This window comes from Daphnia magna, linkage group LG3 (assembly GCF_020631705.1).
Source record: "Daphnia magna isolate NIES linkage group LG3, ASM2063170v1.1, whole genome shotgun sequence".
NCBI classification, from domain to species: domain Eukaryota; kingdom Metazoa; phylum Arthropoda; class Branchiopoda; order Diplostraca; family Daphniidae; genus Daphnia; species Daphnia magna.
In genome coordinates this window covers 11,718,289-11,745,287 of record NC_059184.1, presented here as the reverse complement: position 1 = coordinate 11,745,287, position 26,999 = coordinate 11,718,289, and the positions used below count along the sequence as shown (strand labels likewise).

Genomic DNA, 26,999 nt, shown 5'->3' with positions numbered 1-26,999 from the left:
ACACCACTGTCGAAAAGGGCTTCGAATGTTACTTCCCCTGCTTTTAGTGTTATTCTTGGAGGTCTGACTTTATTTTGCACACTTCTTACGTATTGGCGGGGCTTAGGATCGTTTCCACCGTTTGGCCCGATATGTCTATCGGTGGTTACTCGTTTAACTGTCCGGTTGCGGTGTTATTTGTTGGAGGGTTGTTTGCAGTAGGTGGTGGGTATTGCGACGTTTGTTGCTGCTGCGGTGTTGGGGGCTGATTATAATAGTCCCTCGGCGGTGGATTGTTTGGAGGTTGCTGCCCTGCTGGTGGGTGGTTTCCGGGAGCGCGACAGGAATTGCGGTTGTGTCCCCTACGTCCGCATATTTCGCACACTAGTCTCATCTGGTATTGCCTCGCTGCACAGCTATTGGTGTCGTGTCCGTACATGTTGTGGTATGTACAGAATTTATCGGACGTGTCGTATTGCCCATTTCTCGGCTCCCTTCTCTCTGGTTTCCTCGTTTCGGCGTTCTTGGCGAGTTCCGATCTAATTACTTTCCTCATGAGGTCGGAGATGTCCTTTGCTTCGTCTTCTTTCCTTGCAAGGGGTCCTGTTGCGTCTCCTGTGCCTGGGTTTTCTCTTGAATTTATGAGTTTCAGAGCTAAATCGTGTCGTTCTGCTGTCTCGATCATCTGGTCGAATGAGGGGAAATCCTTGCAGAATAGTCGATCGTGAAGTTGGCGGGCTAGTCCGTTCATGAATTTATCCCTGCTCAACTGTTCAATTACTTCGTGGCTTACGTTCGGGTAGCCTCCTCTTGCAAGTTTCTGGATTCGATGTGCGAAGTTCCTGATTGATTCTCCAGGTTCCCTTTTGCAGCTGTTTAACGAGGTTCGGTATTTGTGTTCCATGTTTTTTCCCATAAATCTTTCTTTGAGCGCTCGCTTGAGGGTTTCATAGCAGGTTGCTTCGACTGGGTGATCGAGTTGGTACTGTTCCAAGAAGTCTCCTGCTGGACCCACTAGTTTGGATCGGAGATAATTTAATTTTTTTGGATTCTTCGAAATCGCCAATGTCCAAGGTATTTTCGAAATGCCTTAGCCAAGAGTTGAAGTCGGCGTTGATTCCTGGTGTGGAGCATACGCTTATTTGCGTCAGCAGACGGGTTGCTTGTATGTCGAGTTCGCTGATTGTTGATTGGTGGTGTCCGTAGTGAGGCTGTGGTTGGTGCGTGTTTGAGGTCATGTAGCTTGGTTGTGGGGCTATTGTTGATGCCATCGTTCGGTAGTTCTGCCAGGGTGGGGCGATGGCACTGTTTATCGGATTTTGCCACAAGGTGGGGTTCGGTGTAGACGTATACTGGGGAGGGTTGGATGCTCGGGTTGTGTGGTTTCCTACTAGGGTGGCTACGAAATTTGCGGCTTCATCAGTTGACCAGTTATTTCTGGTTAAAGCTCGGAATACTGCTACCAAGTCGTCTTCGGGATTGCTTGAGTTAGTACTGGCTTGAGGGCGCAGGTTATAATTCATTGTGTTTGTGGTGTTCTGTCTTGTTGTCGTTGATAATTGAGGGGTGAATGATACTCTCTTTGGAACCGGAGGTGGGAGGTTTTCTGCGTTTCTCGGCGTTTCCCTATGTGTTGCTACTGTAGAAGATCTTAACTCTCTTTCTGCTAGTCTGCTTGTTGTTTTGCTTCTTGTCCCAGTTTCTTGGTCCTGGCTTGTTAAAAAGGGGTTTCCTTTACTAGTTACACGGATCGGGTGTGGTGTGAGGACGGAGTACGGTATGTCTGCCTTAAAACTGGTTAGTTCCAGGTCAGGGTTTTGTCGGGAAGCCAGTGTGGTCGATTCCGTCTGACCTGCGGTTACTGGTGAAGGGTTTGGGTAAAGAGCTTCCGGTATCGGAGTTAGGTATGTTCTGAGGTTCAAAAATCGGAAAAGTTCCCTTGGTGTATAAAAATGCTCGCCGTAGTGCTGTATCACTGCTCGGTATGATTTTCTGATTTGTTCGTAAGACAGTTCAGGTTGGCAATTAAGCTCCCTCAAAAATAGTAGTTCTTGTAAAATCTCTTCTTCTGGTACGTCTTCAAGTTGTAAATCGGCCTATTGTTTGTTAAAGCTTGGGGTGCCTGTTGTGTCTGTTTTTAGTGTTGTAATGTTCTCGTTGAAGAAATTTTGTGTGGCTTCGTTTTCTATTCCCTGCTGAGCAAGATCTTCTGCGATAAGTGCTTGAGCTTGTCTTAGAATTTCTAAAGGGGGTGTTTCCGTATTGGTCGCTCTCTAGGTGCGTTGTTTCTTCTTCCCTAATTCTATCCCACTGAGCGACGAGGTTGTGTTCTTCTACTTCGTTGTCCGTTAGTAGGTTGATATTGCTAGGGGATTCGTTATCTGGGGTGATTTGTGGCTGTATCTGAGAATAGACTATTTCGCTTGTAGGACCCTGATTTTTTCTGGCTTCTTTATTTTTGGTTGTGAATCCTGTAACTATTTTCCCAACGCTTCGAAATACTTTTGTAAAATTATCCATTTACTTTTTTAGGCAATAAGTTCTAATTTCCTTTAGCAGTGGCGCTTATTGGTAAAAAATCAATAGATATTTGGCAATGTGGGAAAAAATTAAAGGTGGTGCTATCTGAGGTACCGGAAAGATATAGGAAAATTTAAGTCTCTAACGGAGGTTCGGGGTTTGAATTTCACTGTCACCAATGTGAAGCTTGACTCTCCGGGTGAGAGTGGGCTTCCAGAATAAGACGAGATAGAGAGGGAAATTTTAGGTAGACTTACAGTGTGCGCATAGTGACAACTAGCGGCGGTAGAGTAGCAGGCGGTGGGTCGGGGCACAAAACAGTTTATTCAACACAAACACTTACACTTACAAAATTAAAAGAACTTGTCGAGTTGAGCACTAGAAAAAGACTGACTTCGTTAGGGTTTTGGAGGGACATTTTATACGGGAGAACAAGGTCAGTTTATTTCAATATACGGGGAAAGGTAGAGAATATTTCAGTGTAAATTTAACACTAAAGTGTAAAAAGGTACCGGGTAAGGGTTTTCGGGTTAGGGTTCTCCGTGGGAACCAAGGTCGCACATCGGAGGTGTGAAATCGGCGGTGGTAAAAAGGTTCGCGGCTGGCCGTTCCTTACAATTATATGTATATCGTTTGTATTGGCATTTACAAAAAAAAAATTAATGAATTCTTGAATGGTAAAGGAGACAGAGTTAGACTCTCACCTGACAATATCAATGCAATTTCTCTTTACCGAGTTGGAATTCGAAAATATATTTCACGAGATTTTGTTAGAAAAACTAGGCCTCTTGAAGAACTCCCCCGCTGGAAAGCAACCGAATTAAGGCTGGATCTTATATACTTATCCCCTGTTTCTTACAAACCTTTTCTGTCACATAGACTGTACAAACACTTAATGTTGTTGCATGTTGGAATCAAACTGTTAGTAAATAGGGATTCGTGTAAAAGTAATGCACCCTACGCAGATAAATTGTTAAGACAGTACGTGATCGCGAGCAACATGCTTTATGGTGCCAAGTTTGTTACATTCAACGTGCACAGCCTAATCCATCTGGCAAACGATGTGCTTAAACACGGCTGTCTTGATGACTTCAGTGCTTTTCCATTCGAAAATAAATTACAAAAAATAAAAAATTTGTTGAGGAAAAGCGGCAGACCTTTGCAACAAATTGTGCGGCGCTTGGACGAAATTAACAGGTCAAATTTTTATAGAGATCGTTTGAATTTCAATAACGGGCCCCAATTAATAGGGTATCATTGCTCAGGTCCGTTGCTACCAAATCTCAAATTTAGATCTGAACAGTTTAAGAAGTTGATTTTCAAAAATTCATTGTTGATGACCTGCACTCCAGACAATTGCATTTTTGTATCAGGAAAGCCCAATCAAATCGTTGTCGTTGAAAATTTTATCAAATTTGACGGACAAGTTTATGTATTCCCACATAACACAAGGCAGTCCGTCGGATGTCCGACAGATGTCGGGGTCGGATGTTGAGTACATCTTTTTGATATCCTCCGGACAGCCCGATATCCGATTTGGATGTCCTACGGATGTATTTTTTTTTTTGTTTTGACCGCCCTCAACAGCGCCGTCAGACATTCTAAGGATATCCGAACGGTCTTTCATTTGGCTATAAATATGACATGTATTGGACATCTATTCATGAAAAAACATTAGACTATACCAGGATTCGAACTCGGGTCTCCCGCATCACAGTCGAATCTTATTCCACTGTGCCAATCTACAGATATATTATGTATCATTTTCGAACAATACAATCGAATTGTTGTAAAACACTTGAGCTTTTTCGATAACAAATCACATACAGGATTTTTAAGAAGTCAAGATGATGTCGAACTTAGGTTAAACCAGAGGTGTATAAATTGATATTAAACAATTTATGCTAAATATTTTTTGAATTTTAAACTTCAGCATGATTTATTAAGTTTAAAGTAGTTTTTTATTACTTGAAATTATAATCCTATCATAAGTATACTTGCTTTTAATATTATTAGATGCCGAATAATATTTATTTTCTGTGAGTTAATTTTCAATGGCTTGGTTCCCGTAAGCTAAACGGAAAGCTTGTGCAAACAAACTCACGACTTTCATATATTTTATTCATTTTTTGTAATAAATTTTAAAATAAACCATCCGGCAAATAGATCATTACTCCTTTATTTTTTAAATTTTTCATTTTAAATGCTGGACTTCAAATAAAAATACGTTCAAGGGAAAAATTTGAACACGGTTAAGTTTTCCCCCTCTCAAGAAATTTTGACAATTAATAATGAAACTTAGTGATCGGCCCCAATTAGTTCTAATCGAGTTAACCGCCCCGCACCGATAAAGTGCATTCGGGGTTGAAATGAGGTGCCACTTTTTCAACGGGGCGGTGCGGGGAAAAATTTGAGGTTAACCCGTTGCCCCGAAGTAATAAAAAAAATGCCGTTCTTTCGGTTTCAGAGTAAAAATCGGGGCAAGCGGGTAGAACGAGCTATTATCGGGGTTGTTATCGGATAGATCGGGTCAATCGATAATGTTTTTTGCATTTATGAATCGATTGATTGCAATCCAATTGATTGCAATCCAATTGACTGCAAACCCCAATTGAAGTCGGGGAGAAGAATTTTCCACCCTGAGCCACGCCTCCTTGGCCCGAAATGAGAAACCCGATTTGCAAAAAAGCGCCCCGATTGGCTCGAGGCCGATCCTTAAATGAAACAATTGAAAATCTTTTTGGCTGTTGGAAGGAGGTCCGTAGAATATAATTTTCGCACATCCATTGCACTTCCAAGGTGACTAGCCGACGGACATCCCTGGAACTACCCATTGAGTACATAGATATCTAACGGATGTTCGGCCATGATTCGGACATCCGACGGCAGAAATGTGCTATATGGGTTAGGGAAAAAGTTTCTAAAACATGATAATATGTACACTTATCCATTACCGTCATCAAACTTGCAAGAAATTTTGGTATCTCAATTGTCTCCTGTTCTCGAATCATTCCGCTTGATTGATGTGATTTGGAAAGGCGTTCGCATACCGATTATTATTCCTGAGAACGGATTCTTTTTTGTCTGCACTCTGTTCAATCACAGCGTATTTTAATTGTATTCTGTGTGGTTGGAAGTGACTAAATAAAAAATTGCTATGCATTGAGCTCAATCCGATTTTATTATTGTACAAAGTGGCGAAAACCATTAAACTTATAACTAGTTCAATTTTTTACGTCCTGATTACCCATTTGTTGTTTGTCTTCGTCTGTACATCCACTGTATATCCCATTTTGATCCCCCAATCCAAAAACATTTTGTGTCCTTTGCCGGACAACTATAAGATATTCGGTTAAGAATGTCAAAACGACGTCCCAATACTTGCGTACATAGGATATCTCTATGAAGTCGAAAAAAGACGAACGTAGATCGGATAGGCCGACATCTTTATGATATCCCTAAGATAAACTGTGCTAGTAGGGTGACTTCTTAAAAATCCTGTTGGTGATTTGTTATCGAAAAAAACTCAAGTGTTTTACAACAATTCGATTGGTTTGTTCGAAAATGAAAAATATTATATCTGTCGATTGGCACAGTGGAAAAATATTCGATTGTGGTGCGGGAGACCCGTGTTCGTATCCAAATATAGCCTGTTGTTTTTTTTTTCAAAATTAGAGGTCCTATATATGTCATATTTATAGCCAAATGTAAGCCCGTTAGGATATCCTTAGAATGTTCGACGGCACTGTTGAGGGCGGTCTAAACCAAAAAAAATTACATCCATAGAACATCCAAATTGGATGTCGGGCTGTCCGGCGGATATCAAAAAGATGTACTCAACATCCGACCTCGACATCTGTCGGACATCCGACGGACTACATTGTGTTATGTGGGGGGGTTGCAAAAATGTCCCGACCTGTAACTTGTCTGAAAGCGTAATACCTTAAGGAACTTTTTTTTTATGTCTAGACTTAATCAACCCTACCCTGTCATGACCATCACCCCGTCTACCCTCCCCCTTTACAAAAAAAACAAAAAACCCGCTACCCCGCTAATAGGTGGCTTTAAAAAATTAAATCGGTGTTCGGATTTTTGTCCAGGATACTGTACATGTTGAGCTCGACTAACGAGCGTGTCTGGGCGAGTTGTCCAATACAAAACTGAAAAGTATGAAAGGTTTTTGCCTTTAATCCCCCGTTCGCAACATAATGATACGGGAAACTATAAGTCGAAAATAAAAATAAATTATATAAATGGATATATCTTGATAAGATTTGTCAATTTATGCAAAAATATTGCTTAAAAAGTACTAATTGGAAGAGGAACCCGATTTTCCATTTTTCAGGTAGGTCGTTGCGGTTTAGCGGGTATTCGGTAATCCCCAATTCCCAATAATACTTAATATTTAAATAATTTATTGCGGGAAAACTATAAGACCAAAATGGTTAAATTTTGCAGAAATATATAGCGCTTGATAAGGGCTTTTCATTTCTGTAAAATAAATAAGATAATTTTTCTAAACAAAAAAATTTTGGAAAATTTTTTTGTAGTTTTTGCGCTCCAGAGATATACAGGGCACCACTAAAACTCGGAGTTCGGGGGTCGGGGAACTAAAACTAGGGAAATGGACTCGGGGGTCGTCATTTTCCCCGAGTTTTAGTGCCCTCAAACGGGGAACGGGGTAAACAAAAAAATACTAAAACTCGGGGAATGGACTCGGGGGTCAGGGTAAACAAAAAAAACTAAAACTCGGGGAATGGACTCGGGGGTCGGGAGTAAACAAAAAAAAAAGACTAAAACTCAGGGAATGAACTCGGGGTCGGGAGTAAACAAAAAAGACTAACACTCGGGGAATGGACTCGGGGTTGATATTTTTTTTACTACTAACAAACCAAAAAACTTTTGCCTTCTCGAGTGTACTTCAGTGTAAATCTTTTCTTGAATCAGCGATCGAAATAAATATTTAAATGTTATAAAAGTACAATAAATTTTGAAATTTCATTCAGTTGCAGACTTTACTATGACTAGATCTAGATTCTAGCTATAAATGATATGCATTTTGTAATATTTTTTTCTCAGTATTAGTTTTTAAAAAGGTTTTATTTCTGTTTTACAATTTCTGTATTGGAGAGAGAAAAGAGTTAGAGTTTAAAGCATGCACAACGAACAAATCCACGGAGTTTTTTTGGAATCTATGGCAGCCTGCGGAATTCCTTCACATTGCTGGTGGTAGTAGTTCTTACAAGAGTTGCACTGCGCCATCACGCGATATCTTGCAGGAATATTAATACGGTCCCCAAAGTCGGGCATCCTACACACGCAATAAATGGGTGTTGAGACTTTCTTCTTCGGTCTCCAATTTGATCGAGTCCTGATTCCTTTGGTTGGAAAAGGAACTATTTCTCCATTATGAAGGCACTCCATGAGATTGGAGCGAAGTTTTGAGACATCAAATCTCAATTCAGATGGATTAAACGAGTGCGCTATCGCCGTTGCAAATGCGATCGTATACAGTCCGCAGCTTCCACATTCTCTTTGTTTTTCACAGTCCATCAGCCCAACGAAGAGATTCTTATCAAAACTTTTCTCAATCTTTGCGATGCAAAAGATGAAATGTTGATCAGGTTCATTTCCGTTCCAGTTGCTGTCGTACAGCAGCACATAAAGGCTCGATCCAAAACTTTTAGCTGCAACAACAAAATGATCTCTATTATTAAAGAGTATTTGGATCCATTTTTGGGAGTTAGCCGTATTAAACTCCAACATTGCCCCCCATTGGCAATTAAATAGCCCTCCGATTTCTGGGAACTTCTGGCGTATGAGTTCCATGGCTGCATTGATGATTTTTGTTGACAGCCACCGGTTTGGCTGCCCAATTTCTTCAATCTCATCTTGTTGCAATTTTTCTCCATTTCTTTGGTTTAGGATCACGGGTTGCTCAAACTCAGATTCGGCTATCGCAATCTCTAGTTCTTCGTCGGTCTCGTACTTACAAGGAATTTTAAGAAGCGAGCGTTTACTTGAAGTAGAACGTGAATGGAAGCGAGAACGGGACCGAGAGTGGGAACGAGAACGAGAGCGGGAACGAGACCGAGAGCGGGAACATGAACGGGAACGAGAGCGGGAACGAGACAGAGAGCGAGAACGAGACCGAGAGCGGGAGTGAGAGCTGGAGTGAGAACGAGAGAGGGGGCAAGGACGAGAAAAGGAGAGAGAACGAGAACGTGAGATGGACCGAGAACGACAACGAGAGGGGGAACGAGAACGACAGAGGGAGTAAGAACGTGACCGTCTAGGTGAACGTGATCGTGAAATTGAACGTGGCAGTGTTCTTGTGGTCGAACGTGTAGGACGACTGGAAACAGGTTCTACTGCTGACTGACATCGAGAATCTCGACAATTGCCGGCGGCTTCTGGTAACGTATGGAGCTTGTTTTCATTCAGCAAAAGTCCAGCTGATTCTCGTTGATACACTGATCTTGTTGTGTCTAATTTACCGAAAAGGTTATTAATTTGTGTTTTAAGATTGCCGCAAAAACTAGTTGATTACCAACAATTGGTCCCAATATTCCAAACGGCTGAAGTTCATCATCACGAAAAAGATCATCATCAGAAATGGTAGGGATATGCAACCCGTTCAGAACCAAACTGTTGCTCGACACCTCAACCTTAAATAAAAAATTTTTGTAGATTTGTAATAAGAAGGGGACAAATTAGTTACCTTTTCTTTCAAAATGACATTGTCCTCGTTTTGATGAAGTTCTGGATGTAGATCGGCAAAGCGCAAAATCTGTCCATCATTCCACTTTGTGCGTGCTGCTTCTCTGGTCATCTCCCTCCGCCTGTCACGTTCACTTCCAAAGCTTGTGGCGGAATCAATATCAGATGATTCGTAACAGTCAGAGAACGACTTTATCTTTTCAGTTGATTGGAACCCGTTGTTAATTATATTTTCTTTCTCCTTGTTCAATGAAAGTAAATGGCGTTTCTTGTCCTTTATATCATTAATAAATAATGCATCGTACGCATTCCCCAAAGCATTATCGTCATCGTTGTTTCCAGTTTCAGTTTCGCTGTTGTTGTTCTTCCGAGGTTTATCAAGTTTTCTTGGGCGTTTCCTCCCGGATCTCTTATCCGCATACTTCCTTCTCCTCTTACGATATGCTATCGCGTTCGGTTTTTTCGACTTTGTTTGTCACCGACCTATGGCCATGTCACAGGCTAATACATGGTAGCAATTTCCTGCTCCTGCGCATGTGCAGGTTATTTTCGGGAAAAGCGTTACAACATGTGAGGTACCTAGAGTACCTTTGACGACGAATTGACCTGTGTGTGGCCGTATGGATATTCCATCTTTGTCATTTACGACTGAAAGTGCTCTCTCGTACACAGAGAGTCGTTCTTCATCGTATTTGGTCACGACGACATTTTTGAAGGGAGCTACGTTCAAGTCACACTTTTGAAAATGCGTGTTGATGTCCTTTTCAGCATCTTGAATTGTCTGGACGATGGTTGCTGGATCAACCATTTCAGGAAGATTGGGCTTGTCTTTCTCTGCATTGTAAAGATTTGCTAGTTTTGGAAGAATTCGGTGTTGGCCGTAGTTGTAACGACCTCGCATGATCTCAGCATTGTAGTATTGCGAGAGCTGGAAGAGGCTCAGTACCATGGCATCGATTGGATACTCCTTCCAATTGTTGAGGCCTTTTATGACACAATTGAGCGACTCCGATTGATTCGTAGTAATTTTGGAAACCCCATATTTATTACAAGGCCAAGCACCGATTCGGTCGATATCTGGTCTTATGTTTTTACTGTAATAAGTAATAAATTGCTGGTTCCATTTTGTTTGCATTTCAGACAAACGTTCATAATAATCGGTTTTGGACCTTAGTGAGAATAATTCTCGACATTGATCCGAATATTCCTTTTTTTCTTCCGCGGTAAGGCCGACAATGGTATCGATTTTTCTCTTGATGTCATCAACTACATGGTTGAAGCAACGGAAAAAATCCATATCTGGGAGAAATTTTTTTATGGCGCTTACTATTGCAGCTTCTTGATCGGTTACTATGAAGGTGTTTTTGCATGATGTCAATTCAGGGACATATCTAACAACCAGAGACCAAAACTCTTCATGTGTCTCAAGTAATTTCCGTTCGTGTATGAAATAAATGCACGGGATTGCTGGAACGGATGAGAATGCCGTCTCGCGGAAGACTAGGAAAGTAAGATAAAAATCTCCTAGCAGGAATGTTGTGTCATAAGACAATTGCTGAGGTCTTAAATCTTTTCTATTTAAGACACATTTAAATTTGTCCAGCAAGTCATCTTGAAAGCAAAATATCATTAGGTTGTCCTTGTCGATAGCTAAGCGCTTGACAAATTTGGTGTCGTCGATGATATGCATCAAATTCCAGAGTCCGTTGCTACTTAACTCTGATTTTAGTCTTCGTTGAAACTGAACATTGGCAACTTGTTTCACATCTTTGGGCGCATTAATAGCATGTCTATCAAGTTCTCTTGGGCAAGAGACTAACGTTTTACGATAAACCTGAATAGGAGTGCCTTCTTCTGCTTTCATTGCTTTCAAGAGAGAGGGGCACGTACCGACGAAATCGACAGATGTTTTTGATTTTTTTTTCGCGTTTCCATGTGGGAATCCAACAGCCTCTTTTTTGTCGCCCGCGTATTGAACAATTACTGTGTTTGCATAGTCCTGATTTTTAAGTAAGTAAGCGTACCTCTTAAAGAGTATTTCTTCTTCGGGTTCGTCTTTAGTTTGCAACCTGAAGTAGATCTTTTCCCCCTCCATCCCATTGAAGTCAAATGAACTGTTACCGTTTTGCAAAAAACGGTATCCATCTTTACGCCAGTCATCTAATGTTAAGAATCATAGAAGCGATTAGATTTAAAGAAGCTGAAACCAAATGCTTTTAAAGTTTCTTAATTATTTTATATCCCATTACAAAATCTAAATTGTTTACAATCCCTGTCTAATCGTTATTCGAATCCACGCAACTAACCCCGAAATAAGAGCCATAAGAAAAAATAATCACTTTGCAATAATCACCTTTTTTGTTGGGACATCCTTTCCACGTGTAGATATAGACATATCCTCCAGATAGTCTAAAAGGCACTTTATCCGTGGGTTCGAGGTCCGCCAACCATTTATTCACTTGGTTTGCTGCGAAACCCTGCAAGGTTTTTGTCATTTTCACCAAAATTAACCAGCAAAATAAAACAGGCGTCACTTGCAAGTGCAAGTAACTGAACACGGACTTATTGCTCACACAGTTCGACACATTCGATGCAAAAAAATGACCTCGAAATATTGATGAGGATTCGGGGTCTCTTGGGATTTCTATTAACTGCGAGCAGTTATGCCTGTAGGCCTACGAATATTAGCGTAAACAACGTTTATTTTTATTGTACTTTTATAACATTTAAATATTTATTTCGATAGCTGATTCAAGAAAAGATTTATACCGAAGAAGTACACTCGAGAAGGCAAAAGTTTTTTGGTTTGTTAGTAGTAAGTTTAAAAAAATATCAACCCCGAGTCCATTCCCCGAGTTTTAGTCTTTTTCCCGAGTTTTTCCCGAGAGTCCATTCCCCGAGTTTTAGTCTTTTTTTGTTTACCCCGTTCCCCGTTTGAGGGCACTAAAACTCGGGGAAAATGACGACCCCCGAGTCCATTCCCCGAGTTTTAGTTCCCCGACCCCCGAACCCCGAGTTTTAGTGGTGCCCAGATATACACGATCCTAAAGTCTTAAGTAAAAAATTTATTGTTTTTGAAACTTTTTTGTGCAAGAATATTTTTTCATTGATTATACAGAAATAGATAGCCCTTATCAAGAACTATCTATTTCCAATTAATTTTTTATTTTTGGTCTTATATTTCCCCACAAAAAATTATTTAAATTGCACGCATTACTGGGAGATGGGGGTTACCTTAGACCCGCTAAACCGCACCGACCAACCTGAAAAATGGTGAAGTGGTTTACTACTCCAATAAGTACTTTTTAAGCAACATTCTTAAAGAAATGGATGGATTTTATCAAGATATATCCATTCCTATAATTGACCTACAGCGGATGCTGAGTTGCACCATCTCAATCGCAATTGAGCCCAATCCCATCTGATGTTTTAGTCCCATAAAGCACTCTGTAGAAAAAGTTTTTTTAAATCTTACCATTATTATCAGTGCAAATTTTTCCTTAAGTGTAATTTTAATATGTAGTTCGATATTACGATTTTCTAAAAGAAACTTAAAGAACCATTTTTATCTAATTTTTTTTAAATACATTATTATAGGATGATGTTTACATTAATAATCATCTGCTGATGGCTATTTGACACGGTAAAACGCCATCTAGATTTTCTTTGAAAGCTGATACCTAGCCACACTTAACATATCTTTCAGTTCTTGCCTACCATTAAGTTCACGATATCTATACATATTTTTTAATTACAAGAAGAAGTAAGGATACACAGTTGAAATTAACTGCACACAAAACAATGTGTGATGCTGTCCGATATGTTAAGTGTGGCTGGTATCAGCTTTCGATTTATAACTATAGATGTCGTTTTACCGTGTCAAGTAGCCGTCAGTTGATGATTTTGAATGTAAACATTACACTACGATAAATTACATAGAGAAGGTTGTTTAAAGTTCTCTTTCAAAAAGTGATTCTACTTTTCCATTTTGTCAGACAGGTTGAGTATTGCGCTGAACCACAAAAACGGGAAAGTAGAATCCCTTTTTGAAAATTTTGGTTTTTCTTTTTTTGTATGATAAATTTTACACAATTGGATAGATCTTGTCGAGAGCTATCCATTTGTATAAGATATTTGAATTTACGACCAAGAATAAGGTCACAAAGAATTTTTTTGAATTTTTGCTTAAATTTCGGGGAAGGGGAAATGTGTCAAAACTTCAAAACTTTCGAATGCTCGTTTGAGCATTAAACATTACTAATCATGCTTAAGATTATCATTTATTCAATCCTCGTAATCCAGTGCATCTAGTGGTGCATTGGGATCTATTTTTTTTTATGGAATGACTATAAATATTTTTAAATTACTGAGAATCCCAATGAACCCACACAGCATACGAAATGTTATCAGAATTTAGTTAATGAAATAATAAAAGATCATGGTGTAATATATTTCACTGCAATAATAAGAAGGGATTTTAGTTCCATTTAGAAATGTACTTTTCTTGTTTTCAATACAGACAAGAGAAGGTAATATAGAATTATAATTTTAAAATGACGTGATACAATTGGCGGAAAAATTTAGCTTTTATGGAATCGTAGCAGAAAGTGTATTTAATATGAGAATCTTAGCTACGTGTTGAGATGGAGTTCTGAAACATGATGCATTGCTATTAAATATGCCACATCTGTTCCCCGACTTGTTCCTCGTTATCAGTATTACTTCCGCATTCGCTCCCTTCCACCTCATCGTTACTTATTTCTTCCTGGTCGACATAATCGTCATAGGAGCTTTCGCCATCAGTTTCATTATGACTAAAGTAATCTGGCATGTTTTAAAACTATTTTTGAGTTCATTATGCTTCAGCGGCTATTTCCTCAGCAAGCAACTAAATTGAATTAGGAGAATTCTTAGCATTTTTCCAAGTGAATTATAGATTTTTATTTATTTTACTCGAACATTGAAGGTTTTCCTTGTAGCCTAGTGTTGTCAACTCAGTTTTTTGAAAAACTAGATTAAACTAAATACGAATACTTTTTATTCGTCAAAATAGAAACTAGATAAAACTAGATAGTATTCAGCAATTTAAAAAAATTAAACCGAATGAATACTGAATAATTAAAAAAAATACTCGATTATAACTCGATAAATAAATAAATAATAAAAATTTATAAATTTTACGTTTTCGTCTCATTTTGTTTATTTTTTTTTGTTCCGTGATTGAAGTTGGTTTTGTGAACCATTTCAATTGACTTTGGAATGTTTTGTGATCCTCTTTTACTGAATTTGCGATTATAAGTGGCCAATGTTTTGGCTTCAAGGAGTCTAGGACCAATATTGGCTCGTCTCCCTTTGCTTTTCAATCCATTGTGAGAAAATAGTCGCTCAACGGATGCAGAGGTTGCTGGAATCTATGTAAATTTGAATGCGACTTTTGAAAGAATGGAGAACTGGTGAGAATGTGCGATCCAAAACTTTTCCACGTCATTCTTGTCTTCCGGGGAGACAGGAATACTTTCCAGTTTCACCGAATCAAGAATTTGGGAGTAGACAGCCAACACGATTTTCATCTTTTCTTCGGTAGGAAACTGAGGTTCATCGGCGATCAGAGTAGATGTCTTCGGTGCTGTTCTCCTGATCTTGAATAATGGTTCAGGTTCATCAGCTTTCGGAGCATCGCGCTTTGGTGGACGGTAAGACTTTAAACACTCGTGTGTGGCATCCAGTGTTGGGCATCGATCACCAAATGGCAATCGATGATCTCGATCTCGATCCCACCAAATTTTTGATCGAAATGATCGAAATCGATCGCGATTCTTTTTTGATCGAATTGATCGAATCGATCTCGATCTCGATCAATTTTCAAAAACAGTTTATTTCCGGATTCCGTGGTAGATTGTTTGCCAGCACTAGCTTTTTTACAACGATTGGCATTAGCACTGGAAGTACCTGCAGCAGCATCTTCCTCACTGATATCGAATTTTATTATTTAGCTAATGAGGGAATTAAGCTAAACATTTAAGATTAATGTACTCACACATTTATTTCTTCGGAGTGTTCTTCTGAGTTTGATGAAGCTACACGACTATCGACAGAAGCCATCTGATTCAGACTGGTCTGTAGAATGCAGAAAATAAAACTATCGAAAACTATTTTGATAAAAAAAAAACAAATAAATAGAAAGAACATACACAATCTATTGACAGTAAATAATACCTTATACCAGCTTGCACCTTGTAAACACACAGAGCCGAGAATTAACTAACAACGTAAAAGAAAAACACCACGTGAAGATCCTCGTCGACTCGTCGTCTGAAAAATAAGAGAAAAAGATAAGAGCTTTGATTGCAACTCATAGGTGGCACCACAGTCGAATTGATTCTCGATCCCAGCCCTTTCGATCTCGATCTCGATCCCATCTCTTCGGAGTGATCGATGATCTCGATCTCGATCGCGAAAAAGTGATCGATCGATCAATCGATCTCGATCTTCAAATCGATCAGAACAACTCTGGTGGCATCTTCTGTTCTAGTACTGGATGGTTGTGGAGAAGACGGCCTGATGAGAGTATATGCCTTCTCCGTCTTATTTTGTACAACAAAAAGTTTTATTAAAAATTGTTATAGAATGAAAACCAACTTCTACAATTTTACCTTTTTCTCCAAATCCTTCTGCCTTGCAAAATCCGTAGCGTAGGCGTTTAAGCATGCCTTGCCATAGTCGAAGAGTTCTTCGTCAATTTGAAGAGTCTTGCTGGGATGAAGCAAAGTTGCGATCAAGTATGTGGGGTCAAACCCATTCGCACCAGGATAGTAGAACCGTTTAAAGCGCTCTTCAAAAACTGTAAGTAATTCCGGGTGGACGTTCTGGTACAACAAAATCGGTTCAGCGCTGTCAGGTTTGGACAGATGTTCTTTTAGAGTGAGAAGAATCGGAATGACGCTCGAGGATGTTGCGTACTGCTCCCCTTCTAAAAAGGTTACCGCATGAGCAAAGGGCGCCAAGAGGTCAACGCTAAATTTTATCTCCACCTGAGTGAACTATATGGTCCATCCTCTTGTGTGTCAGATGCTGTAGAACGGCAGCCATACTTTGTTCAAACGACGTGAGACGTAATAAAAATACATCCAGCGAGTATTTGGCATTTTAAATAAAGATAGCATGATTTCCCGCTTCAGTTGCTCTACTGCGACGCCAGATTTGTTGAATCTGTTTACAAATCTAACTATGGCTCTCTTCAATTTTTGAAATGGCGATTCTGGCTTGTCGGTTACCTTCTTGACGACTGTAGTCAATACATGAGCAATGCAAGACAATCGATTGTCACAAATTTCTTCAAGCGTTTCGCGATTCTTGTTTTGCATTTCTTGCATCTCTTGTTGGGCTGTGGTTAGCTCATATTCATCGTTCTCTTCTGAATTACTATCGAGCCATTCTCCCGATTCAGAAGAGGAAGCCACGCTTGATGAATCATCTTCATCACAACTGGAATCGTCCAGGGTTTCTTCACTGCCGGGTGTTGGTATGTCGTACTTGGGCCGTGAGAACTTAACGGAATACCCTTGAAGACTTTTTCTGATGTTTGACCCTTCATCTGTCACATGACGAAAAGCACTTTCGATTCCCAGACCGAATTTCTATATTGAATAAATTACATTAATTAGTTTGAATTGGTGGCCTAATTTTAATTTATGAACTGAATTATTGACCTTCAACCCACAGTAATAGGTTGTTTTAATATTGACTCCTGTATGAGGCTGCTCCATTGCAGTGCACAGTAGGGCGATTGAATCATACTTAAAAGTCCGTTGATTGAAGAAATGCAAGACGACTCCAAGATAGCCTTTTCGCATCCCTGGTGAGCTCCAAAGATCTAGACATGGTACAAAACCATCGACTTCTTTCAGAATTCCCACGCATTCTCTTGTCAGAGCTTTTGAATAGTTCTCAACCCAAAACAAAAAATTTGGAAAAAAGTTGAAAAAAAATTTCTACGATTCCGTTTTGCGGCTCACCGCAGTACTGGATGTTACTGAGGAAACGAAATCGAAGAAACTTTTTTCAAATTATTTGATTATCACTTTTTCACTACAAATTTCACGGAATTCGATAGATCTCGACGAGTTCTATTCATTTCCGTAAAATTTATAATGTTTTGTTTATTGGTTTATTCAAAAACTAATTATGAAATTTTGCGCTTTTTGGGGGGAGGGGGGGGGGGACGCCCAAAACCAGATTCTTACAACCTCTCGTTCGACCATTTAGAACAACATTTTCTTACAAACTTGGTGCATTTCTGAAAGCCCATTTTGTCGTGCATCTAATGGTGCTATCGAATTCATGTTTAATCAAGTTTTTATTGCTTAATTTCTAGAAAAAATATACCACTATCAGAAGGCATTACTAGCTCTAACTAGCTGCACATTTTGGAAACAGAGGACTTTTGACGAAATTCAAATGTATTTAGGATGCACTACTCGACTACTATGATTCTTTATTTTGATTTATTTAGACTCATTTTATTATGGACTCATTCACTGTGGTAAAATTATTGAGGAAACATTAAAAAAATCTTCTTGGCACGTACTTTGCGCACGCGTAAATAGAACATTTTAATAAAATGAAGACTCCGATAGAAATCATGAGAAAACAGTTTATTTCAGCGGTAATGAAGAAAGTATTTTGCAAATGTAACCAAAAATTTTTTGGCAATAGAAGATTACTGCCTAATTCAATGCAATAGAATCGTCTGCCGTTGAATCATCAATCTCTTCTGCATCACAATTATCAATGTTTTCACCAAAATCAGCCTCATCGTCGCTTAAAGGTTCCTCGTTTTCATCACTACTTTCACAATCGTTTTCATCGGGCACGGGCACACTTAAATTACACAACAAAGGAAAAGTTTTAAGGTCCATAAAATGTAATGCATATATATAATATATACCTTGATGAAACACTTTTCCACCACAGCTTACAAAGTGATCGTCCATTGTGTCAGCTCAGGCCACATCTAATAATAATAAGTGTCGTCCGAACGATAAGTGTCAACTAGACGATAGACGTCGTCTGGACGATAAACAGATTGTTCCCCCAACCATCGGCGGCGACACCGACCATTCGCTGGCGACACCAACCGTTCGGCGGCGACACCGACCATTCGGTGGCACTGACCGTTCGGCGGCGACACTCGTAAGATAGGGCAAAACTTAGCACGCGATCCCACCGAAGGGTCGGAGTCCACCACGGAGACTATGTTGGGTTTTTCATCGATTCAATGCGAAGATTTTTTTTTTCGGTGCTGTGATTTCGGTTCTCGGTGCCATCCCTGATTTCAATGTAGCCTACGGCCATCCCCTATAGCACCTTTTTTGCCACGAAACTTCTCTATTCTTTCTACGAAATTTTTGATTTTCTTGACTTTTTTCGTATGAAAGATTTTTTTCCCTTTTTTAAGGACAATTTACAAGTTATCCAAATATCAGTACTTAAGAAAAATGTATTTTACACACAAATCTATTCTGTTTGTAATATCATAACTGATCAATTGATCATACATTATTAATATTATTTTATTGTATTATTTAGGTATTTTATTTAAGTGTGCGTTAAGGGTATAAATAAAAACTAAAACGGACATTTTCACTGTTAAAAATGTATTTTTTTTCGACATTATGTAAATGTTTAAAATAGAGATATGGTAACGAAAAACGATAGCATATATTGTTTTCAAAATGTTCTGATATAAGTATTGTTAAAACTGTAATAATAAATTACGTAATAAGACATTTACGAGAAAGATATATTTTATGGCCAAAAAATGATATATTATATTACAAAATATGATATATTTTTATGTCGAAATCAATCTGCGTATTAAAAACAATTCGTTATAGTCAAATTTGTTATTAAAATGTACTATTTTCCGATATTTAAAAATATACTCATATTCGTTCATATGAAATGTTTACTTTTGATTTTCAAAAAACAGATATTGATACTTTTATTTAATGAAATAAAACATTTATTAAGTACCATTATCGTTATTATGAAATCTTTACTATTGATTTTCAAAAAACAGATATTGATACTTTAATTTAATGAAATAAAACATTTATTAAGTTACCATTACCGTTAATATGAAATCTTTACTATTGATTTAAAAAAAAGATATTGATACTTTTATTTAATGAAATAAAACATTTATTACATAAATTATACATTTACATAAATCTGTTCCTGGTCGATGTATAATCTCTCCTATACTTATAGCCATTAAAAATTTTCTAATTTTAACAATGTATAAGAAAGTTGAAGGAAAAACCGCAGTGTATGCATGGCGCCAGCAGCAGAAAAAAAATTGTATAAGCAGAAACAAATTGTATTGTTGCATGTATAATAGTTCAATCATGAAGCTCAAATTTACATACATATTATTGCATGCATAATATATGTATATCAGTTGACACACCTCATCATTTCACAACTATATCGTGTCGCAACAACAAGTTTACAATATCTGTTTTAGTCTTGACGTAAACGAAGCGCATATTTAATTGTGCTGTAAGAGATGGTGATAAATCAACAGGCGAATGTCTATGGTAGTTTTGATAATCAACAAGTTCATCTAACATTACAACGCACAACAACTTTCTTTTTCTATTCGTAAGTTCAAATGCTTGAAAATGATAATCAAACTTCATTGTTTTGTACAATTGACATACAAATAGCACTTTGTTCTCATAGATAACAATAGTACTTATGAGACCAAAAGCTGCTGCTACAACTCCGTTTAAAGGACAAAGCACTAGAGATCTGCAAAGTTGCTCGCTGCAAAGTTGCCCATGGAAACTTTTGGGATTTCATAAGTGAGTACTGCAATTAGCATTTCGATCGCATTTATCAAACGTTTATTTTGTCACTAGTACATCTACAAAAAGTTGAGGCCACTTCAGCCAGAGATTTTGCTGCTCTTTGTTCTAACCAAGAAATAGGCCGACATCGTACGAGGCGACAGATTGGACAAGATACTCGAATCTCGCACAATACAAGATTGCTGAGGAATGACGAAATAAATCTTCAGCGGTTCCTTGAGGTTGCAACGGGATTTTTAGAACCTGCTCGGGTAAGTGTATTTATCTGTTTATGTTTCTTTTTGTACTAATCTTATTTTTCTGCAATCAGGATTTGGTACCTATGCCTGTGAATCAGGAGGCACCACAGCACAATGATGTTCGTCTTCCAAGGCATGATGGTGTCCGTCTGCCAAGAAATGCTGCTGGAAGGCAACCTCGAAATGTTGCTGGTAGGCAACCTCGAAATGCCGCTGGAAGACCACGGGAACAGCGTGCGGGTTTAAATAATCCACATGTCATCGCAGCTGATGCACCTGTCGTCGCAGCTGATATACCTGTCATTGCAGCTGAGGAACCTGCCGTGTGACATGAACCATTTGCAATTGTACATGGCCAACCTACCGTTCCACCAAGAGTTGTGCGAAATCGCCAAATGCAACGCCATCTTCGGCCTGATGGGGACCCTCCTGCGATTCCTATTCACCAGCGACGACGCCGCGGGGAAGGGCCAAACAACGCCGTGGTGGCTGTTGCTCCCGCTGAAGCTGCTGCTCCCGCTGATGCTGCTGCTCCCCTTGAAGCTGCTGCTCCCGCTGAAGCTGCTGCTCCCGCTGATGCTGCTGCTCCCCTTGAAGCTGCTGCTCCCGCTGACGCTTCTGCTCCCCTTGAAGCTGCTGCTCCCGCTGACGCTCCTGCTCCCCTTGAAGCTGCTGCTCCCGATGACGCTCCTGCTCCCCTTGAAGCTGCTGCTCCCGATGACGCTGCTGAACCATTTGCCATTGTACATGGACAACCTGCCGTTCCACCAAGAGTTGTGCGAAATCGCCAAATAACACGCCATCTTCGGCCTGATGGGAACGGCCGTGCGATTCTTATTCGCCAACGACGACCCCGCGGGGAACGCCCAAACAACGTCGTGGTGGCTGTTGCTCCCGCTGAAGCTGCTGCCCCCGCTGACGCTGGTGCTCCCTTTGAAGCGGCTGCTCCCGATGACGCTGTTACTCCCGCTTATTCAGCTGCTCCCGCTGACATTGCTGCTCCTACAGAGGCTGCTGAACGTAATCTTTGTGGTGTGTGCCTCATGAACACAGTTGATTCTGCTTTTGTGTCATGTGGGCACAAACTCTGTGCAGCGTGTGCAGAGCGTGTCGGTCCATTATGCTGTTTCTGTCGGACTCCTGTCCAACATATTTTAAGAATATATGTTCAATAAATTCTTACGTTATTTTGAAACTTCTGGCTCTTTTAATTAATTGCATTAATCTAATGACAAATGGTGTGTTTAGGGGTCCTATTAAACGAAGGGGTAGGTATGACGGCTTGTATTAATCGGAGAGTTAGAGTAGTTCGATCATCATTTAAAGATGGGGTAGGTTTGTCGGGATCTATTAAAAGAAGGGGTAGGTATGACGGCTAAATTTTTAATATATTTTTCAGAGGGTAGATGTGACGGGAGCGTTTTCGAATTTCTTACAGGGATACATATGGTGGGGTAGGTGTGACGGGGGATGTTTTACCCGTTTTTCCAGGGGTAGGTATGTCGGGGTAGATTTGTCGTTTTTCGGGGTAGGTATTTCGGAACCTCAAGATACTTGTGACGGGGGGTAGCACTGTCTCTATACCTATAAGATTGGATATATACTGGAAACGTCTTTGTGTTCATTTCCCTAAAATTTGCATCTCCTCCATAAATTGACCTCATAACTTCTAGTTCCTCTTCTTGATTTTCAGAATTCAATGTCACAAAGTTTAAAAAATCATCAACATCAACGTTTATTTATCTTGCGAAATACCACTAAGAGGTAAAGGCACACTGACCATTGGAGGTAAAGTGGTAATGTTATCAACTGGAGAATGGACTAACATATAAAATACTTGTATTTTCCTTTACATGTCCGTTTAAAGTTGCAAGGCTTTTAGTATTTTTTGTTAACACAAACGGGTAGTTAGGATTTGAAATTGGGGTGTACGAAGATTCACGCAAATTCTAAGCAAGTGCGCGCGAATGAAAGCGCTTATTTTAGAGTGCTAAGCGCGCATGTCAAAGCGAACATTTTAGGGGGATGACGCGCGCAGGCGCGCATTTTAGTCACAACCCCATTTGGAGATTGTTTTAGAAGAAGAATTAATTATTATGATTTCTATAATGTAATTCGGCAATGCCACCATGCTTGTTTTTGGCTCTTTTCTTTGGACGACGACCATTCCATTGTCGAAAAAACCAAAGAGACTCGTTTCCCTACTGTACATTTATATGGCTTTTACGTTGATTGAAAGTGTGCGACTTAGTTTTTTAAATTTTGTCATTGTGGTTTTGATTTTTTTGGCCAAGTAGCTTTCGTTCCATTCATTGTTCATCGTAAATTCTTCACAATGTCTGACACAGCACCCGAAAGAAAGACAATTTTAGCTGAAATTTTTTCGAGCGCTGGTGAACCTTTTCAGCAAGACCCATTTGAAGTATTTTTTCTTGCCAAGTAGTGACGGCTCTAAGCCAGATGTGGAGTTGCTAAGTGAAAGTCTTTTAAAGAAGAGTAAAGCACTAAAGAAAGTTTTAGATTCTAGTACATATTCATTGCAAAGACAAAGCTTGGTTAACCAAGCCACCATGGTTGAAATCGGTGAAGATTCTCCATTAAAGAGCCTATCAACAGTCAGATGTGTATACAAACCAATATTTGACCTCTCTACCAAGGACTCATCCAACGCTTCACCATCAACATCAGGTAAATTCATGAAAGTTCCTAAGTGATATTTGCTATTCCTAATCTTACGATCATCAGGTGAGCCACAAAAAAGAAGAAGTGAAGCCCTGCCGGTGGATGATACGGCACCACAGCCAGGACCAAGCATCAAGCACCCAAAGGTTGTGCAAGTTGCAAAGCGATTGCCTAAAGACTTCAAGCTGCCTTCAAAATTTAGTGCTCAGGTGCAACCTTTAATGGAGAATGATAAAGCAGTGTTCACGACGTCACAGATTAACCAAGGGGTTCGTGATATTGCAAAATCGATGTGGTTGTACACAGAGCAACCAACTACTGCTGAGCTGCAAACTGTTATAGCAATGCTGGTCAAAAAGTATCCCCACTTTAGATTGACTGCTAAATCCCTGTCCACCCCAGAGTCGAATATGGTATAGTTTTCATATTGTTCATAATTCATGTTCCTCACTAACACTTTTTAATTTTTTTGTAATGGATGAATTTATCCATAAAAAAATTATGTGGGTACCTTTTTGACAGGGGGTATAGAGAGATGGTTCCCACTCACCATGTAATTAAATGGTTGATTCGTTTGTTAGCAGTGTTTGTGAATTTTTTTTTAGAAATGTTAAGTGAAGCCAAAGGCGAAAACCAGAAAACCCACAACTGAAGAAAAGAAGAAAAAAAGTTAGTTATGTTTGCTTCGAAAACTACTATGGAAGGTTGGAGAATGACTATAAAGAGTGCGATTGATCTCACAGAAGAATGTTTTATCGCAAGCTATGGCTGTGTGCTAAGTGGAAAATGGAATCAAGATTCTTTGGAAGTAATTACCTTTTGTCAAAAAGATTTTTTACAATCGTAAACAAATTCATTTTCATCACAGAGATTCTTTGGAATAGTTAGGTCGGTAAAAATGCATCCAACAGTTAAATCCATAGATAAAATTCTCTCGCTATATTCTTCAACAACCAAAGTTTTGAATAAAAACGTCAACATTGACACGGAAGACCAACTGTATAATATTTCTTCTAATCGAAAGTGTTTGCTTGGCTGTTATAAAAGCAAAACAAAGGTTTTAGAAGATTTCTTGGGAATACACCGTATTCCCAACATACGACAACGCGAGCTGGACGACGAACGCGACTTCCACAACGTTTTAATTTGTATGATTTGGGTGGCCCTCGCTAGAAGGCCACCATCTTGAAATTTACTTATGTGTAGCCCCACCCCCCGGCCTACCGACCGCTTGTATGTACAGGGCAAGGAGCATTCAGTCAAAATACAGATCTCCAACAGTCAACACCAAAACCTGTGTTCCCATGTCTTCAACTCTATTTCATCAATTTTAACTCTACTAAGGTAAGTTCATTCACGAGCTGAACTAATTCTTACATGTTAGTTCGAACTAATTAAGTTATTTAAATTTAACTTAAATTTTTCGCTGACGGTAAGACTCTGGGGGAGACGTAACTCACCCCCCTTTTTTCTGTTTTTCTGTGTACACCACGTGCAGGCCTCAAGGCAAATTTTTTTACTATCTTTTTCCTTTTTCCCGTTTTACATCCTTTTAAATCGTAGAAACAACTACGTTTATTTACCATCTTGGTAGGGGAAATTTTTCTTTTTGTGTGTGGTGCCCAAAATTTTCTCTTTTTTAAAAAATCGGTCGCACCGTGTGGTCAGCGGCCATTACGGCGTATGCCACCTAGCTCAAGCTAGAGATTTTGGAGAAACCTCAACGAAGGTTTCCCTTCTGTATAAAAATTTTTTTTTGTTGAAACATTTTTTTTCTCTCGATTGCTATTTTTTTCTCTCCTCTCTCCATTTGTCCCAAATGGGTTGAAGTTTAAAATTTTTTTTGCCGATCCTCTCCCTAACGTGGTCGGTGGCGGCCATATTGGCTTGTATTTCTTTCTTCTCTTCTCTCACAAATTCTTGTTCGAGTTGTTCCTCCATTAATTTTCCTTTTATCTCGGTTATCCCCCGCCATAGCGGAGCACCTCTGGTCTCCAAACAACTTCAAAAATTAGGGATTCCGAAAAGATCAAGAGGGCGGAAAGGCGGGCTGCAGGCTTGGAGAGGCCGTGGACAGGACCCAGGCTGCCGAGACAATTCCGTAACACCCCGGAGGCCAGGCGTCAAATTGAGGCATACAACCGCTACGTTGAAACAACCGGCCAACCAGCAGCAACCAACCCTCTGGAGTCTGTCCTCCCGATTCTTGTGCGGTCCATGCCACTTGCGGAGTTAAAGGGAGCCCTCACTCCAAAATATTCAGGTGACATCCGATACAGACCGGCTGAAGAAGCAGAAGCGACCACATTGCCACCCCAAATCGAGCAACCCGAACGAGATCTCGAACTTTCGATCGCGGCAGGCCTAGAAGAAGACCTGATCGACCTTGCCTCAGAGGAGGAACCCGAGCCACTTCTTCCAACCAACTATAGGGCACATGCTGGTGTTACGGGATACATACAAAAAAAGTGCGGTACAATTGTAAACAGCGAAGGCGGACTCATTATTCACCCGTTGAACCATCGCATGGTTCATACGCTGATTCGTCCAAACCCCGACCCGACATAACGAATACTGCCTGACATCCGCGCCAAATTTCACCCCAAAAGTATCCTCGATAACCCGCACCTGGACCCGAACCCCGTTATCAAACCGACCATCACTAAAGAAGAGAAAGAAAAAGAGAAAGAAAAGGAGAAAGAAAAAGACAAAGAAATAGTGAAAGAAGAAGAAGAGAAAGAGAAAGAAGGAGAAGAAGAAGAGAAGATAGACGAAGAGGAAGAAGAAATACTCATAATTCATGCCAATCCAGACGATCTTATCGATCTCTACAAAGCTTTGTGAATGTTCTTCCCCAAAAATAAATGAAAATTTAAAAACAAGGTTGCAATTTACCTTTTTTCTCAACTTGGAGCGTAATTTCATAATTACAATCCACAAAAACAAAAAACTTTCTTACATATTTAGGGATAGGCAACGCCAATCTCTATTTATCTAAATTTTGAGTATTCTGACGCCATCTAGGCTCGAAATTCCAACCATTTTCTCTAATTTTGAAAATTTCAAATTTTCACTATAATTGAACGCCTACCATCTGGCGTTCAGAATTACATACTCTACTCTCCCTTTTTCTTCAAATTTCAAATTAATTTTTTTTCTTTTCAGTTACTTTACCTTTTCGCCATCTAGCGCTCAAAATAACAAACTTATTTCTTCTTCTCAAAATCCAACCATTTTTAATCAAAACTTAACGCCTTCGCCATCTGGTGCTCAGATTTGAGACTCTTTATTCCCTTCCTGGTTTTTCTTTTCAAAATTAACTATTTTTGAACAAAATTGAACGTCTACGTCACATAGCGTTCAAAATTACAACTTCCTTTCTAATATTTCGAAAATTCTAACCTTTTTTCTTTCAAATTAAAGGTTCACGCCAACTAACGGTCACAAGACCCAATTATTTTTATTTATTTCTAAATTTAAAAAAAAATTTCCATTGCTTTTTTTGCAAGAATTGCGATTCTAAGCCACGTAGGCTGGAAAAATCACGCTATGGTGTGTCTTTCTTATAATTTCACAATAACTTCTTCGAATTTCTTTTTTATCTTGCTTTAAACAATTTACGTCACTGGGAGGCCGTTACTCCATTGATTTCCAATCATCATAGTTCGTGTTAAATCACTGTCCAAACCTCGTGACACCGGTATAGCTGACAACAAGGTACAGCGCTCTAAGTTACCGAGAGCTAACTAAGAGCCAAATCTATTCGCCACATTTTACAGTCGCCTGCTTAAGGAAGGAAGAAAAAGCCAAGCCAGTGGAGTTTAAACAATACGTCCATTGTCTGGAGAATAGCGAAACGCTACTCTCTTCCATTAAACGCAACTAGTGGCAATACTGAAAGTAAATACTTTCAACTATTTTTTTACCTGCTTCTTTAAGGGAAATCCAAAAGTTGGACCCAGCTGCATACTACTGTAAATCAAGC

At 39.4% G+C, this 26,999-nt stretch overlaps 3 protein-coding genes and 2 long non-coding RNA genes across 5 annotated transcripts; 3 read left to right on the top strand and 2 right to left on the bottom strand.

Moving 5' to 3' along the window:
• Positions 1 to 14,350: 14,350 nt before the first annotated feature.
• On the bottom strand, positions 14,351 to 15,524 carry LOC116918670. The gene is made up of 3 exons (XR_006644182.1): positions 15,436 to 15,524; positions 15,257 to 15,368; positions 14,351 to 15,188 (listed from the first exon to the last, which is right to left on the bottom strand). It is a non-coding gene; the product is annotated as an uncharacterized LOC116918670 (long non-coding RNA).
• Positions 15,525 to 17,858: 2,334 nt separating this feature from the next.
• LOC123470534 lies at positions 17,859 to 18,304 on the bottom strand. The gene is made up of 2 exons (XR_006644226.1): positions 18,167 to 18,304; positions 17,859 to 18,099 (listed from the first exon to the last, which is right to left on the bottom strand). It is a non-coding gene; the product is annotated as an uncharacterized LOC123470534 (long non-coding RNA).
• A 1,600-nt stretch (positions 18,305 to 19,904) lies between these two features.
• LOC123470697 lies at positions 19,905 to 21,460 on the top strand. The gene is made up of 4 exons (XM_045171254.1): positions 19,905 to 19,928; positions 20,018 to 20,087; positions 20,145 to 20,344; positions 20,404 to 21,460. Exons 1-4 carry the CDS (start codon positions 19,905 to 19,907, stop codon positions 20,659 to 20,661), a joined length of 552 nt encoding a protein of 183 aa, XP_045027189.1. The 3' UTR covers positions 20,662 to 21,460.
• LOC116919350 (skin secretory protein xP2-like) lies at positions 20,728 to 21,507 on the top strand. Its single transcript, XM_032925319.2, has one exon. The coding sequence runs from the start codon at positions 20,728 to 20,730 to the stop codon at positions 21,505 to 21,507; it is 780 nt and encodes a 259-aa protein (XP_032781210.2).
• A 1,395-nt stretch (positions 21,508 to 22,902) lies between these two features.
• LOC116919351 lies at positions 22,903 to 25,896 on the top strand. The gene is made up of 4 exons (XM_032925320.2): positions 22,903 to 23,020; positions 23,078 to 23,427; positions 24,221 to 24,358; positions 24,992 to 25,896. Exons 1-4 carry the CDS (start codon positions 22,903 to 22,905, stop codon positions 25,580 to 25,582), a joined length of 1,197 nt encoding a protein of 398 aa, XP_032781211.2. The 3' UTR covers positions 25,583 to 25,896.
• The last annotated feature ends 1,103 nt before the right edge of the window (positions 25,897 to 26,999 follow it).